Source organism: Lepidochelys kempii, chromosome 2, assembly GCF_965140285.1.
Source record: "Lepidochelys kempii isolate rLepKem1 chromosome 2, rLepKem1.hap1, whole genome shotgun sequence".
Lineage (NCBI taxonomy): Eukaryota > Metazoa > Chordata > Testudines > Cheloniidae > Lepidochelys > Lepidochelys kempii.
In genome coordinates, this window is record NC_136381.1 from 270063440 (window position 1) to 270077273 (window position 13834).

The window sequence follows — 13834 nt, forward strand, 5'->3', positions numbered from 1 at the left end:
GAGCCGGGGCATGGGGCACTGCAGGGGGGCATATTGGGGGTGCTGACCCCCATGCCCCACTGCACTGGGGCGACAGTGTTACAGGGCACATCCTGGCTGCGCCCAGGCCCTTTCCCTGCACAGCAGGGTCACGGTGGCACCTACAGACCCTGACCAAGCCGGGGCCTGTCTCCGTCTGGGACGTCAGAGCTCTGCCCCGGGAGCAGAGGCCTGGCGCGGGGGCAGCGGGAGGGCCGTGGGCGGACGAGTACCGGCGGGGGACAGACGGTGCTGGTGGTGGGGGCCCATGGTACCCAGTGTCTGTGCCCTGCCCCCCGCAGAGGAGGCGCTGTGGAGCGACTGGTCCCCGTGGGCCCCATGCAGCGTGTCCTGTGGCGGGGGAGAGCAGATCCGCAAGCGCCGATGTCGCCAGCCGGCCTGCCAGGGGCTGGCCGTGCAGAGCAAGACCTGCCACACCCAGGTCTGCCTTGGTGAGTGACCCCTGGGGAGTAACCGGCTCCCCCGGGGAATAACTGCCCCCCCCAGGGAGTAGCTGCCCCCATCTCCTGCCCCCCCCTCGGGGAGTAACTGCCCCCGTCTCCTCCCCCGCCCAGGGAGTAACTGCCCCGTCCCCTCTTCCACCCAGGGAGTAACGGCCCCAATCCCCGCCTTGGGGATTAACTGCCCCCTATTGTGAGAACTCCCCCACTGCCCTCCTTCCCTGACTGGCTCCCGCTCCTCGGGGAGTAACCCCCCACTGCCCTGTCTCAGTGAGTAGCCCCCAAAGATAGGCGCCCCCCGCATCTGCTGAAGAGCAGGGTGAGGCGGCCGGTGGGAGGAGGGCCGGGGCTGGCTCTGCAGCAGCGGGAGGGGGACAGGACACCCCCCTCCCAGGCCCCAAGCACAGGGAGCTCAGGCCTGTCTGTCGCCCTCCCCGCAGAGGTGGGCTGCCCGGCGGGGCGCCTGTACCGGGAGTGCCTGCAGGAGGAGGGCTGCCCGTACAGCTGTGCCCACCTCACCCGCCAGATGGACTGCTTCTCCGACGGCTGTGAGGAGGGCTGCCACTGCCCAGCGGGCACCTACCAGCACGACGGAGCTTGCGTCCAGGTCAGGCGCCCGCCGGCCGTTTCCTCGCTCTGCAGCGGGGCAGAGAGCAGCATGGCATGGGCAGCCCCGCTCAGCTTCCTGCCCATGGCACTTGAGCGAAGCCACGCCCCAGTGCATTGTGGGTGGGGGGATACGTGAGCGAAGCCACACCCCAGTGCATTGTGGGTGGGGGGATACATGGGCTAAGCCACGCCCCAGTGCATTGTGGGGGGGATACGTGAGCTCAACCATGCCCCAGTGAATTGTGGGTGGGGGGATACGTGAGCTAAGCCACACCCCAGTGCATTGTGGGTGCAGGGATACATGGGCTAAGCCATGCCCCAGTACATTGTGGGTGCGGGGATACATGGCGTCATGGAGTCCCTGGGCGATGCTCTGGAACTGCTCCCCATGAAGCCAGTCAGGACTCTGGGGCAGTCGCCTTCCTGTGAGCAGCCTGTCTGCAGGACACACAGCTCACCCAGCTTCCACCTTCCCGGGTCTGACCTCGGAGCATTCAGCCTCCTCTGCCCCTCCGTGCGCTTCCCACAGCGAGTCCGCCCAGGCGGGGTCCTGGGGAAGCCAGGGGGTCCTGCCCCACAACTCCGCAGTCAGACGGGACTCTCAGCCGGCCAGTAAAACAGAAGATTTATTAGACGACAGGAACATGGTCTAACACAGAGCTTGTAGGTGCAGAGAACAGGACCCCTCAGCTGGGTCCATTTTAGGAGCCAGTGAGCCAGACAACCACGTCTGCACTTCACTCTATGTCCCAGCCAGCCCCAAACTGAAACTCCCTCCAGCCCCTCATCCTCTGGGCTTTGTCCCTTTTCCGGGCCAGGAGGTCACCTGATTCCTTTGTTCTCCAGCCCTTTAGCTCTCACCTCGCAGGGAGAAGGGCCCAGGCCATCAGTGGCCAGGAAACAGGGTGTTGGCCATTCTCTGTGTCCAGACCCCTGCACACCCCTGCCCTCTAGGGCTCTGCAACAATCATACACCCTTACCCCACCCCCTAGAGACTTAAGAACTGCCTAGGGGAAACTGAGGCACCCCCACACTATTCAGAGGAAACATTAAGAACAGTCCCACTTCGTCACAGCTGGCGAGGCCGTCCCCGGCTGTGGGCGCACAGGCGGGGATGCACCAGGCCAATGGCCCTTCGAGCCCAGAGCCCTGCAGCATGGGGGTGGCTCTCTGGGGTGGCTGCGGCTGCTCTCAGGTGCCCGTCCACCAGCATTAGCCCGTGGCAGGGCAGAGGCCCAGTCCCTGTGTTCTCCATGCCGGAGGGGCGCCTACCCCCGAAGCGACCACCGCCGTTTTTGCCTCCCATGCAGGAGTGCCCCTGCCTGGTCACCGAGGAGACCCTGCAGAAGCTCCAGAACCATTCGGCAAACGCCAGCACCCTCGCGGCCGTGCTCACCTCCCAGGGCCGCTGGGTCCCTCTGGGCCAGGAGGTGCAGCCCCGCGACACCATCCGCTCCCCCTGCAGCACCTGGTGAGTCCGCCTGCGCGATGGCCCCGCCCCGGCTGCGGGGCTGTGTCTGCCATTGCGGCTCTGGCTCTGCAGGGGGGCTGGACCGAGCCTAGCCGGCGCTCCAGGACACCGGTGTCTGGGTGTGGCCCTCTTCCCTCCTCTCGCCCCCAGCGCTGGTTTGAGAGCTGCTCCTCCCAGATCAGTCAGAGCAAGGAAACCCTGCTCCACGGGGGGCTGAGCCGAACCCCACGCGCCTCCCCCAGGACTGGGATGGGGAACAGCGTGGCCCGTGGCTGGGAGTGTGGCCCATGGCTGGCAGCACAGCCAGCCTGATCCCACGGAACCACTTACACCCGGGGCCTGTGACAATGTGCTGAGCAGCCAGCGAGAGCTGGGAACAGGCCCCAGGAGGGCGACCAGCTGAGCTCTCCGGGTGCATCCCTCTCCCCAGGGACCGGCTGAGTCCCGGCCTGGTGGCTGCGTGGGACCTACAAACCCCATTGCAGAATGTGGGGCCGTGCAGGGCTTGTGCTTCTGGAACCTGGCTGGCTTAGAAGGGAATTTACAGGGTCTCAATGCTGGGAGCTACCAGCCTAACCCCATCCACCCAGCGCTTGTTCTGGGGCCGTGTACAGTTCTGGGATGTGAGCGCTGTGTGTGGGGTGGCCCTAGAGAGTGGGCTGGGCCAGAGCTCGGCAAGGCCCCACTACCGCCTTTCTGGAGTTGAGCCGTCCCAGAAACATCTGCTGCTCTGCCCGGGCTGTGCCCTGAACTGCCCCTTCCTTGGCTGCAGGGCCTTACTGCCCTGCCTCCCCAGCTCTGCAGTGGGCCCATCCACCCATGGGCTGCGTTCGGGACCTGCGTCTCTGCTACACCCTCCCCTGCCAGGGGCTGCCCCTCCTGATTGTTCGGACCCTGCCCGTGCCGGGCCGTTCTGACCTCTCCTGGCCGTTCCCTTCTAGCACCTGCCACAATGGCCAGCTGAATTGCTCCTTCACCCGGTGCCCACTGGATGGCGGCTTCACGCCCTGGAGCCCCTGGACACCCTGCTCCGTGAGCTGCGGGGGGTTGGGGCACATGACCAGGGCACGGGGCTGCACCAGCCCCCCTCCTGCCAACGGAGGGAAGGACTGCGTGGGCCCTCGGACTGACATCAAGTACTGCCAGACACCAGACTGCCCCGGTGAGTGGGCATTGGGGGCTCTGCAGACCCGCTCTCCCCTGTGCCCCCGGATTCCTCGTGGGGGCGGGCGAGACGGGCAGGGCTGGCCGTGTCCAGCCTCCCCTCCATGCCACTGGCAGTTAGCTCGCTCCACGAGTTCCCTGGGGGTTAGCACTGGCCCGGCAGATCCCTCGCTGCTGCTGGCTCTGGATGGACCAGCTCCAGCTGGCACTGGCTTACCCTCCTGGAGGCTCTGGCCTGTGAATGTTGGGCACTGCCCAGAGGGGTCCCGACGTGGGCGCGTTAGAGCCCCCACCTGGCGAGCAAGCAGCTCTGAGGCCGGGGAGGCACTGTCCGCTCTGCTGCCATGCCGTGGCGCTCAGCAGGCCTGCCCGTAGAGCACAGCAAGGGCCACACGGGCCCCTTGGCTTTTCAGGCACGGCTCGCAGGCGCCCAGTGCTGGAGAACCCGCCCCGGCCCCGGCTGGCTGAGCTGCAGCGGCTCTGGTAGAGAGACCCGGGTGTGAGAACCCGCCGCGTCCGCGGGCCGGCTGGGCCCAGGGTCACTCCCTCCGCCAGGCAGAACTCACGCTGTTTCCAGGAGGCAGCGTCGGACTCAGCTCCAGCTGATGGCTGTCGTTAGCCATGAACATCCCCCCACCGACTTCACCTGCGCCTCCCACTGGGCCCCAGGCCCTCGGCTCGCAGACATCGCCTCCCCTGGGGTTCTCATGGCCGTGAGCCGGGCCCTCACCACCCTTCTCTGGCTGCGCCGGTGAGCAGAGGGGCTGGTGCTGCTGGCAGAGCTCCTGCGGGCCGGCCCAGCCTGGCAGCGGGCATGCGAGGAAGCTGGCAGCCCCGTAACTCTCCCTTCTTTCTTCTGCCCTCCCCAGTGGCGCCTGGTCCCACGAAGGAGCCTGTCTCCAGTGTGCCAGGTGAGGGGAGAGGCGGGGGCTCCCAGGGGCCTGCTCGGGGCGGGCGGGCAGGGCTGTTACAAACACGGGGGTCAGAGCTGGAGCCTTGCCTGAGGGCCCTGCTTCCCCAGGAAGGGGAGAGTGCACCAGGCTCCACCGCCTGGCGAGGCTGCAGCCCGTCTGCTGACCCTGCAGGCGGAAGGGGCACAAGTCACCTGGCACCCCTCGCCTGCAGCCTGCGTCGAGTGGACGGACCCCGTGCTGGGCTCTAGGTCTGGGAGGGCAGTGGGGTCTAGTGGTTCAAGTGGGGGGTGGGGGAATCAAGGACTCCTGGGTTCTACCCCAGCTGAGGGGGCAGTGGGTTCTAGCGGTTAGAGCAGTGAAGTGGGAATCAGGACTCCTGGGTTCTACCCCAGACCTGCCATTGGCTCTCTGTGACCTTGGGTAAGTCCCTTCCCCTCTGGGCCTCAGTTTCCCCCTGTAGCAGGGCTGCGTTCCTGCTCCCCCAAGGGGTGGGGTCTGGAAGCGGTTTGAGGCCACGAGCAGTGAGTTAACCCCTGCTGCCCCCTTCCCCTACGCTCCAGGCTATGAGGAGGGCTTCAGCCTCTGGTCCCCCTGGAGCCCCTGCTCCAAAACCTGCACCGATCCCGAGTTCCCAGCCAGGAAAACCCGGACCCGGGTCTGTGGGGGAGGAGCCAACTGCACCGGGGAGTCGTTCCAGGAGCGGGCATGTAACCTGCCCCAGTGCACAGGTGAGGCATCCAGACCGGGCGTGTAACCTGCCCCGGTGCACAGTGAGACACCGGGCGGGGGGCCAAGGGATCCGAGCCGCCCCCTGACCCCACGGGCAGGACAGGGCTGCAGTGCACCGGCCTGGCTGGGTGTGGGGTGCGGGTGCACCTCAGACCCGGTCCATGCTCTGCCCAGCTAGGAGAGTCCCTCGAAGGGCCACAAGTGACGGGCACCGACCAGCAGCCCCGGGTAGCAGGCCAGCACCAGAGCAGTGTGGGATCCCTGGGGCTGGGCAGCTGGGCAGAGAACAGGGGCTGCCTCCAGGGTGACAAGTGCACCATCGTCCCAAGTGCCCTGAACTCCCGTGCAGGGACACCCCCAGCTCGCCCTGTCCAGCCCTCACAGGATCACCCACTGATCGCCCTGAGCTCCTCCTCCCTGCCCCCCAGCTTACACTGCCTTCTGGCTCAGCCCATCCAAACCCTCCAGCTCACCCCACCCCAGGCCCCCGCTCACCCAGCCCGAGCTCCCTCCTTCCCTGCTGCGGAGCGACCCCCGGGTGGACTCACCGCATCTCTGCTCCGTGCCCCGCAGATGCGCCCCCGTGCCTGGGTGAGGAGTGCGCCGGCAGGAACTGCAGCTGGACCCCGTGGGCGCCATGGAGCGAGTGTTCCCGCAGCTGCGGCGTGGGCCAGCAGGGACGTCTGCGCACCTACCACCCCCCCGGCGAGCGGGGGCTCTGGTGCCAGGGCATCCTGACCGCAAACACCGAGCAGCGCTTCTGCAACCTGCAGGCCTGCAAAGGTAGGGCCTTGGGCACGGGGGACGCTGGCGTCGCTGCCCCAGGCCGGCTGCCTCGCCCAGGGGCGCACTGGCCCTCCGAGCCCCTCAGTGCCCCATGTCGCGCCCCTCGGCTGTACCTCACATGGAATGGAGGAGCCAGGAGATTAACCCCTCCCTGCCCGCTGGCTGTGACACGCTGTCACGGAGTGTGGGGGAGTCCGGGCCCTGCACCCCAATTCCTGGGATTCACCGTGACTCTCAGCCAGCCGGTAAAACGGAAGGTTTATTGGACAACAGGAACACAGCCCAAAACAGAGCCTGTGGGTACCCCCAGGACCCCTCAGTCAAGTCCTTCTGGGGGGCAGGGAGCTTAGGCCCCAGCCTTGGGGTTCCCTGCGTTTGACCACCCAGCCCCAAACTGAAACTCCCTTCAGCCTCCCCCCCCACTCTGGGCTTTGTCCCTTTCCCAGGCCAGGAGGTCACCTGATTCCTTTGTTCTCCAACCCTTCAGCTCTCATCTTGCAGGGGAGAAGGGCCCAGGCCACCAGTGGCCAGGAAACAGGGTGTCGGCCATTCTCTGTGTCCAGACCCCTGCACACACCTGCCCTCTAGGGCTCTGCAACGATCATACACCCTTACCCCACCCCCTAGAGACTTAAGAACTGCCTAGGGGAAACTGAGGCACCCCCACACTATTCAGAGGAAACATTAAGAACAGTCCCACTTCGTCACACACGTCCACAGCCCCAGGCAGAGTGGGCACCCAGAGCACCCCCGCCTTGCTGATGGTGCCACACGTGGACACTGGTGCCGGCTCTTCCCCTCTGGGATGCACCCGCAGCCAGTGCCCAGCCCCATGGGAGGGTTTGGCCCAGGGCAGCCTGGCGTGAGCTGGGAGGGTCGGCCGGGCCTCGTGGTGAGGCCTGGGCAGAGCCCTGTGCCCACGGCTGGGGGCCGGGCTGCGTCTGGCATTAACGGCTGTTCTCCCCTCCCCCGTCTCTCCCCCCACCATGCCTGTCGGCGTCTCCGTGAGCCAGTGGCCGGAGCCTGGTCCAAGTGGAGCCCGTGGTCGTGGTGCGACCGCACCTGCGGGGGGGGCCGCTCCGTGCGCACTCGTACCTGCACCAGCCCCCCGCCCAAGAACGGAGGGTCCCACTGCCCAGGGGAGAAGTACCAGGGGCGCGTCTGCAACCCCCGACCCTGCGGTAGGGAGTGCGGGGGGCTGGGGAAGGGGCGCTCCAGGCCTTCTGCGCTGGGAGGCTGGCGCCTGGCTGGACGGGGGCCATGGAGGGAGGGGCCCTGGGAGCTGGGAAGGAGGCTCCCCGTCCCTCCAGTGCCCGTCATAGGCAGAGTGAGCAGGGTGCACGGCCTGCCACCCGGCGCTCCCGGCGCTGAGCCGCCAGGCCCAGGAGACACTTGGCGCTGGCCGAGTGCAGCTGGGGGCACGGCCTGGGGGCATGCAGGGCCAGTGCAGGGTAGTGGGATCTCAGGTGGGAAGCCCCACACACCTGGCTGGTGCACTTAGGGGGCTCGCCCTGCCCTGCCCCCTGCTGCCCAGCACTGCCAGCTGGCACATGGCACCTGGCCTGGCACACCCCATGGTAGCCCCAGAGCTGGGCTGTGCAGCCAGGCTCCACTCCCGGAGCAGGGAAGGGGCAGGTGCTGTGCTTCACACTGCAGCCCCCAAAGGTGGGGGCACCAGAGGGCACTCGGGGTGGGGGTGGGGAGCAATACCAGGGGAGGGACCCCCGAGCTCGAAGAGGACTATGGAGCATTTGGCATTGTTAGGGGCAGAGACACTACGTGACTGGTCTCCGCCCAATCCCGCCCTGCCACCCAGATCAGACCCGGGGCCCCTCCCCAGCCCTACCACCCAGATCAAACCCGGGGCCCCTCTAGCCCTGCCCCTCCCCCCGGCTCTCATTGCCCAGCCCTGCCCAGGTGAGGGGCTGTATCTGTGGGGCTGCAGGGAGGGGTCACAGCCCTGGGATAACCAGTCCCCATTGCACCCCAGAGGAGGGATGCCCGCCTGCCATGGCCATGGTGGACTGCGCCAACAGATGCCCACGCCATTGCTGGGACCTGCAGGAGGGCATCACGTGCCAGGACGGGGAGGCCTGCGAGCCCGGCTGCCGCTGCCCAGACGGTGGGTGCCCTGTGCAGAAGGCTGGGGCGAGAGGGCACTCTGGGGGGCTGGGGGACCGCTGCCTTGGTGTTATTCACCCCCTGGGACTCCTCCTCTGCAGGGCTGGCCAAAGCCCATCCTCTCGAGAACCCCGGGGTCCCCAAGGGCCTGCAGAGCCGGGGGCCCTTTGCCAGGGTGCCAAGTCTCCAGATGGGACCTAGGACTCGGCTCCTGCGTGCCGAAAGCAGGGGTCACGGCGACTCTGGGAGGCGTGCGGGGTCTATGGCACCCCGGAGAAGTCCTGGTGGTGCCCAGCAGAGCCCTCCCGCCGTGCCCGGGGCAGGGTCTCCGGCGTGACCGTGTCCCCCGTCCCCGTGCAGGGACCCTGGAGCAGGACGGCGCCTGCGTCTCCCCGCAGCACTGCGAGTGCACCGATGCCCAGGGGCACAGCTGGGTGCCAGGCAGCCTGCGCCACGACGGCTGCAACAACTGCACCTGTTCCGAGGGGCGGCTGCTCTGCACCCACCGCACCTGCCCCCCCAGCCAGTGCGACTGGAGCCACTGGTCCAGCTGGTCCCAGTGCAGCGTCACCTGTGGGGACGGGCTGCAAACCCGGTTCAGGTGAGGGGCCCCGCCCAGGGCTTCCCTGCTCGCGGGACAGGAGACCCCAGGCTGCGGGAGCTCCAGCCCCAGCCTACCCCAGCAGGGGGCGCTGTGGGGAGCGGGGCGGGGCGCTGGCTGGGGGGAGATCTCAGCAGGGGGCGCTGTGGGAAGGGCTGAGAGCGCTGGCCGGGGGGGGCTCCCGGCAGGGAGTGCTGGGGGGAGGGGGCGGGAGTGCTGTCTTGGGGGGGGCTCCCAGGAGGGGGTGCTGTGGGGTGGGGGTGGGGCTGCTGGCTGGGGGCACCGTGGGGTTGGGGCAGGGTGCTGGCTGGGGGGGAGCTCCCAGCAGGGGGTGCTGTGGGGTGGGGGTGGGGTGCTGGGGGTAGGGGAAATACCAGCAGGGGGCACCGTGGGGGTGGGGCAGGGTGCTCCCAGCAGGGGGTGCTGGGGGGGCGGGGCTGGGGCTGCTGGCTGGGGGCGCTCCAGTGCTGAGTGCCATTCCCCTGGGCGCCCAGGGCACGGCCAGCCCCTGCCCCCCATGGGCTTGCTGGGCCCGTCTCACGCTCTCCCCTCTCCCTTCCTTTCCAGGACGGCCACGTCGGGCTCCTGGGCCAGGGAGTGCCAGAAGGAGCAGCTGCAGACCCGGCCCTGCCCCCAGGGGCCCTGCCCCCCGCTGTGCCCACACCAGGGCTGGGAGAGACGCCTGGGGGACACCTGGCTGCTGGGCGAGTGCCAGCAATGGTCAGTGCCCCGGGGGGGGCAGCCGTACCAGCCGTGCGCCCTCCTGGCAAGGGGCCCGAGTGTTTGCTGGGACTCAGTGGGAGCCGGGGCACCGGGGCTCCGAGCTGGGTGGCCGTGCGCCAGTCCCTGCCCACGGGTACAGTGGGGCTGACCCCTGCCCTGCCTCCCCAAGGGGCGATTCCTGAGGGTGTGGGCGTTTGGGCTGGGCATGAGAACTCAGCGCCACCCGGGGGACCCCACCCCATCCGCCCTGACCATCTGTCTGCCCCTTCCCCCTAGTATCTGCACCCCGGAGGGCATCTACTGCCAGGACATCGCATGTGCGGGTGAGTGCCCCTCCTGGAGCTCCTGGCACCCTGCCCCCTACTCCCTTCCGCCGAGGGGAACCCCCCCCCCCGTGCTAACCCTGCCCGTCTCCCCCAGTGCACGGCTCCTGGACACCCTGGTCTCCCTGGTCCGACTGCCCCGTGACCTGTGGCAACGGCACCCACGTCCGCACCAGGGCCTGCATCAACCCCGCCTCCGCGCAACAACGGCTCGGACTGCGCCGGCCCCCGAGGCCGAGGCCCAGGGCTGCGCTGCCCAGCCCTGCCCAGGTAAGTGGCGCCCGCCTGGGCTGGGGAGGGGACCCGGAGCCCGCGCCCCTGCTGACCCTGTCCCCTCCCGCAGCGGTCCGAGCGATGCGACTGGTCAGCCTGGAGCCCCTGCTCACGCGTCTGTGGTACCGGTCTGGCCACGCGGACGGGGGACATGCACCTGCCCCAGCCCCAGCCCCGAGGGTCCCGGCACCCCCTGCAATGCCAGCGCCCGCCAGGAGGTGGAGCCCTGCTACCTGCGGCCCTGTGAAGGTAGGGGCATCCCCTGGGGACGGCGGGGGGTGGTGGCCAGCCCCGAAGGAGCGTGCGCTCAGCCTGCCGTGGTACCCCCGTCTGGCCTGCTCGGGGCAGGGTGCCCTGCATGAAGAGGAGCTCATGGGAGTGTCGGATCCACGGGGTCGGGGCTGGCCTTGGAGGAGCCCCCGCAGTGTGCCCGACCCCCCAGGGTCCCCTCCAGGGCCAGCCGTGCGGCCTCCTTGCCTCTGAGACGCAGCTCCAGCCCCTCCTGCTTCCCCCCATGGCTCAGCCTGCTCAGCGACCCGCCCACCCCCCACCCCCCTTAACCTGCTCTCAGAGCAAATTTCGGGCAGCTAGGCACAGTATAGGGGGAAACTGAGGCACACATCGGGCTCTTCTTCCCTGCCCCCAGAGCACTTCCTGGCTGAGGGGGCAACTGAGGCAGGGGGCTGAGGGAAGGGGGCCTGGCCAGAGTCAGTTAGGAGCCAGGACCAGACCCAGCTGTCCTGGCTCTCCTGGACTCACGGCCCCTTCTCTGGCTCCCCACCGGGAGGGTCCGGCAGCAGCTGCCGTGCCCCGGGCCCAGGCCAGTGCCCAGCCCCCCATGGCCACTGGGGGCTGGGCGGGGCTCGAGGGCACGTGCCAGGCTGCCATGCTGTGCCCCTCTCCTCTGCCCCAGGCGACTGCTCCTGGAGCCCCTGGACACCATGGACCCAGTGCTCCTGCAGCTTCCTGGTGCAACAGCGCTTACCGGAACCAGCTGGGCCCGGGCCCCCAGGGGGCGCTGTGCGTGGGGCTGGACGGCCAGTTCCGCACCTGCAACGCCTCCCAGTGCTCGGGTGAGGGCGGGGCCGGGGCACGACTGGCTGGGCAGGGACCCTGGGGGGCAGCCGCGGGGGGGGAGCTGGGGCAGGGACCCTGGGAGGGAGCCCGGTGTGAGGAGCCGGGGCAGGGACAATGGAAGGGAGCCCGGTGGGGTGGGCTGGGCTGGGGCAGGGACCCTGGGGAGCAGCCGCGGGGGGGAGCTGGGGCAGGGACCCTGGGAGGGAGCCCGGTGTGAGGAGCCGGGGCAGGGACAATGGAAGGGGAGGCCCGGTGGGGCGGGGCAGGGTGGGTTGGGGCAGGGACCCTGGGAGGGAGCCCCGGTGTGAGGAGCCGGGGCAGGGACAATGGAAGGGAGCCCGGTGGGGTGGGCTGGGCTGGGGCAGGGACCCTGGCGGTGGAGCCCAGCAGGAATTCTGCTCTCACGCCCGTGGTTGGTGCTCCTCCCCTGCCCCGGTCAGAGAGCGCCTCCTGCAGGATGGACCCCTGCCCTCCCCACTCCAGAGCCCCAGGGGACTCCCCCCTCCAGCACTGTCCTCACCCCCACCCCCCGCGCTGGTGCCCGGGCACCCCTGGGACTGCCCTTTCTGAGGCTGCAGTGTCTCCCATAGAGGGGAGAGCACCCCCTGGGGGCACCCAGAGCCATTTGTTCACCCCTCCTCATGGTGGGTCCCCTCTGGCCCCTCGCCCTGCCCTGAGCTCCCCCCGCCGGGTACCTGGCCGTGGGGCCATCGGACACCCGGGTAGCTGTGATGCTGCAGGCCAGGCGGGAAGCCTCGTCCCCTCCCGGCTGGCAAGCCCTGTGCTGGGGGTGACCCTGTGCCCCTGCCCCGCAGAGGCCAGCTGTGAGCCTCCCTTCGAGTTCCGGGAGTGCGGGTTCCCCTGCGCCAGCCTGTGCTCCACGCTGCAGCGCCAGGAGCTGTGCACAGACATCCCGCTGTGCCTGCCCGGCTGCTACTGCCCGCAGGTGAGGGGTGCGGGGGCCAGGGGCATGTTGGGGGGTGCGGGGGGCTCTCAGCAGGAGAGGGGCGTGGGGCCAGGGGCGTGTTGGGGGGTGCGGGGGGCTCTCAGCAGGTGAGGGGCGTGGGGGGCCAGGGGCGTGTTGGAGGGTGCGGGGGGCTCTCAGCAGGTGAGGGGCGTGGGGGGCCAGGGGCGTGTTGGAGGGTGCGGGGGGCTCTCAGCAGGTGAGGGGCGCGGGGCCAGGGGGTGTTGGAGGGTGCGGGGGACTCTCAGCAGGAGAGGGGCACGGAAGGGCAGGGGCATGTTGGAGGGTGCGGGGGGCTCCCAGCAGGAGAGGGGAGTGGAGGGGGCAGGGGCATGTTGCGGGGTGCGGGGGGCTCTCAGCAGGAGAGGGACGTGGGGGGCAGGGGCGTGTTGGAGGGTGCGGGGGACTCTCAGCAGGAGAGGGGCACGGAAGGGCAGGGGCGTGTTGGAGGGTGCGGGGGGCTCCCAGCAGGAGAGGGGAGTGGAGGGGCAGGGGCATGTTGCGGGGTGCGGGGGGCTCTCAGCAGGAGAGGGACGTGGGGGGCAGGGGCGTGTTGGAGGGTGCGGGGGACTCTCAGCAGGAGAGGGGCGTGGGGGCCAGGGGCGTGTTGGGGGGTGCGGGGGGCTCTCAGCAGGTGAGGGGCGTGGGGGGCCAGGGGCGTGCTGGAGGGTGCGGGGGGCTCCAGCAGGTGAGGGGCGTGGGGGGCCAGGGGCGTGTTGGAGGGTGCGGGGGGCTCTCAGCAGGTGAGGGGCGCGGGGCCAGGGGGTGTTGGAGGGTGCGGGGGACTCTCAGCAGGAGAGGGGCACGGAAGGGCAGGGGCGTGTTGGAGGGTGCGGGGGGCTCCCAGCAGGAGAGGGGAGTGGAGGGGCAGGGGCATGTTGCGGGGTGCGGGGGGCTCTCAGCAGGAGAGGGACGTGGGGGGCAGGGGGCGTGTTGGAGGTGCGGGGGACTCTCAGCAGGAGAGGGGCACGGAAGGGCAGGGACACATTGTGGGGCTCTCAGCAGGTGAGGGGCGCAGAGGGGCAGGGACACATTGGGGGCTCTCAATAGGTGGGGGGCAGGGGCGTGTTGGGGGGTGTGGGGGACTCTCAGCAGGAGAGGGGCGCGGAGGGACAGGGGTACATTGGGGGGCTCTCAGCAGGAGAGGGCAGGGGGAGTGATCCCAGCCAGCCCTGCCTGGCAGGCGCTGGTAACTGGAGGGACTCACTGCTGCAGGACAATGTCGCAGTCTTCAGAGGAGGCATAGCTGGTCCTGAGCAAGGGGGTGGCCCGTACTGGGGCTCTCGGCCCTCCAGCTGCAGGGCGCGCCTAGCCCAGCTGGCCAGCAGGCACGTCCCCGTGGCAGGCTCCTGCCTCTCAAAGGCACGAGCGTGGGGAAGGGCCCTGGGCAGCTTTCTGGGCCAGCAGGGCCAGTGCTTGGCCCCCACACAGCAGATCCCCGACTGCCATGGCGGAGCTGCAGGGAGGCGGTGAGGCCTCGGCAGGGGCAGCTCCCTGCTCCTCACAGCCCTGCCAGTGCCCAGATACCTAGGGGCGAGGAACAGACCCCGAGGGGGGCAGGGCACTGGGTACGGATTGTGGGGAGGGGCACTGAGGGAA

The 13834-nt window shown here is 69.3% G+C and overlaps 1 protein-coding gene across 1 annotated transcript in view; it reads left to right on the forward strand.

The window, feature by feature from the left end:
• LOC140906204 (SCO-spondin) overlaps positions 1 to 13834 on the forward strand; it is a 122405-nt gene that overhangs the window by 89738 nt on the left and 18833 nt on the right. The window contains 19 exon segments of the mRNA XM_078851346.1: positions 321 to 470; positions 920 to 1086; positions 2400 to 2560; positions 3502 to 3722; positions 3986 to 3995; positions 4167 to 4207; positions 5199 to 5366; positions 5941 to 6150; positions 7167 to 7334; positions 8144 to 8275; positions 8635 to 8875; positions 9443 to 9595; positions 9875 to 9921; positions 10019 to 10191; positions 10265 to 10336; positions 10338 to 10443; positions 11108 to 11175; positions 11177 to 11267; positions 12087 to 12217. Coding sequence (XP_078707472.1) covers positions 321 to 470; positions 920 to 1086; positions 2400 to 2560; positions 3502 to 3722; positions 3986 to 3995; positions 4167 to 4207; positions 5199 to 5366; positions 5941 to 6150; positions 7167 to 7334; positions 8144 to 8275; positions 8635 to 8875; positions 9443 to 9595; positions 9875 to 9921; positions 10019 to 10191; positions 10265 to 10336; positions 10338 to 10443; positions 11108 to 11175; positions 11177 to 11267; positions 12087 to 12217 — 2510 coding nt within the window.